The 1,441-nt window shown below is 36.9% G+C and overlaps 1 protein-coding gene across 1 annotated transcript; it reads right to left on the bottom strand.

Annotated features, from left to right (window-relative positions):
• Positions 1 to 287: 287 nt before the first annotated feature.
• Positions 288 to 990, bottom strand: LOC127080064 (uncharacterized). The gene is made up of 3 exons (XM_051020396.1): positions 741 to 990; positions 511 to 626; positions 288 to 419 (listed from the first exon to the last, which is right to left on the bottom strand). Exons 1-3 carry the CDS (start codon positions 988 to 990, stop codon positions 288 to 290), a joined length of 498 nt encoding a protein of 165 aa, XP_050876353.1.
• Positions 991 to 1,441: the final 451 nt, after the last annotated feature.

The following is a 1,441-nucleotide window of genomic DNA, read 5'->3' on the forward strand; positions in this document are numbered from 1 at the left end:
GTTGGGATTCAACCTTCTCTGGTGATCTCTAGAGGTTTTGGAATCCTCTTCAAGCATAATTTGGTGTATACACACAAATGGGCTAATTCCCTTGAGGTCATTTATGGTGTATCCTAATGCCTCAGGATATCTCTTTAACACAACAAGGAGTTTATAAATCTCTTATCTACCTAGGTTGGCATTAACAATGATAATGCATTTAAGTTTAGTATCTAGGAATTCATATCTAAAGCCTTCAGGTAGCTCCTTAAGCTCAACTTTAGGATGCTCTGTGTTAGGCATCTGATCTAAGTAATGGCGAGAAACTCCTCTAATTCTGCATCTAATTGTAACTCAGCCTCGGGATCCTTTACTTCCGGTGTCGGAGGCACAACCAACTCTTCGGCGGGTGGCGCCTCTAACAATAACTCTTTCAAGAACTCATCAATGACATACACACAAAAATGTATCATCAATAATAGGGGATTTCATAAAATAGGATAGTATAAGCTCAATCTTCTCCTCAATAACCTCTAAAGTAAGTTTCCGTATCTTCACATCTATTATAGCACCAGCTGTGGCTAAGAAAGGGTTACCTAACAAGATCAAAATATTGAATTCTTCTTTGATGTCCATCACTACAAAGTCTGTAGGAATGTACATCTAGACGATTCTAACTGGAATGTCTTCCAATATTCCTACGGGGTACTTGATTGATCGGTCATCTAGCTGAATGGACATTTTGGTGGGTTTCATATCACCTAAATTCAACCTCTCACTGATTGAGAGCGGCATCAAGCTAACGCTAGCTCCTAAATCACACAAGGCCTTATCGATTAAGAACTTGCCTATAACACAAGGAATCGAAAAGATCACTGGATCCTTCAGTTTAGGTGGCATCTGATTCTGTATAATGACACTGCATTCTTCAGCGAGTGCCACTGTATTGTCATCATAACGTTTCCTTTTATTAGATAAGATTTCTTTGAGGAACTTAGCATACAAAGGCATTTGGGTTATTTCCTCCAAAAAGATAATAGTGATGTAGAGCTGCTTCAACAGCTCCACAAACTTTCTAAACTGACCCTTGGTCTTAGACTTAGTAAGTCTCTAAGGGTATGGAACATGATGTTGGTGTAAGCCATAGAGGCCAATACTTTTAGTACTTGTATCGAATTATTTACTAATAATTAAAGGCTTTTTGTTTATTATGTTTGTTTAATAAAGTCCCTAGACTAGCTAGTCCGCTTAATGTATCAAGTGTGACTTAATCATGAGATCCCATTAAACATAAGGACAATATTCTTAAAGTATCCGTAGTCGAGCTTTATTGTGAAATGGGATAACATTAAAGCATTAAGACTATTATGTATATAGACTGATGATCACATTTCTTGGATCATGGATAAGGAGTTATCAAGTCTTAAACATAAGTATGAATATTGAGAGTAATATTTATACT

Source organism: Lathyrus oleraceus, chromosome 5 (assembly GCF_024323335.1).
Source record: "Lathyrus oleraceus cultivar Zhongwan6 chromosome 5, CAAS_Psat_ZW6_1.0, whole genome shotgun sequence".
Taxonomy (NCBI): Eukaryota; Viridiplantae; Streptophyta; class Magnoliopsida; order Fabales; family Fabaceae; genus Lathyrus; species Lathyrus oleraceus.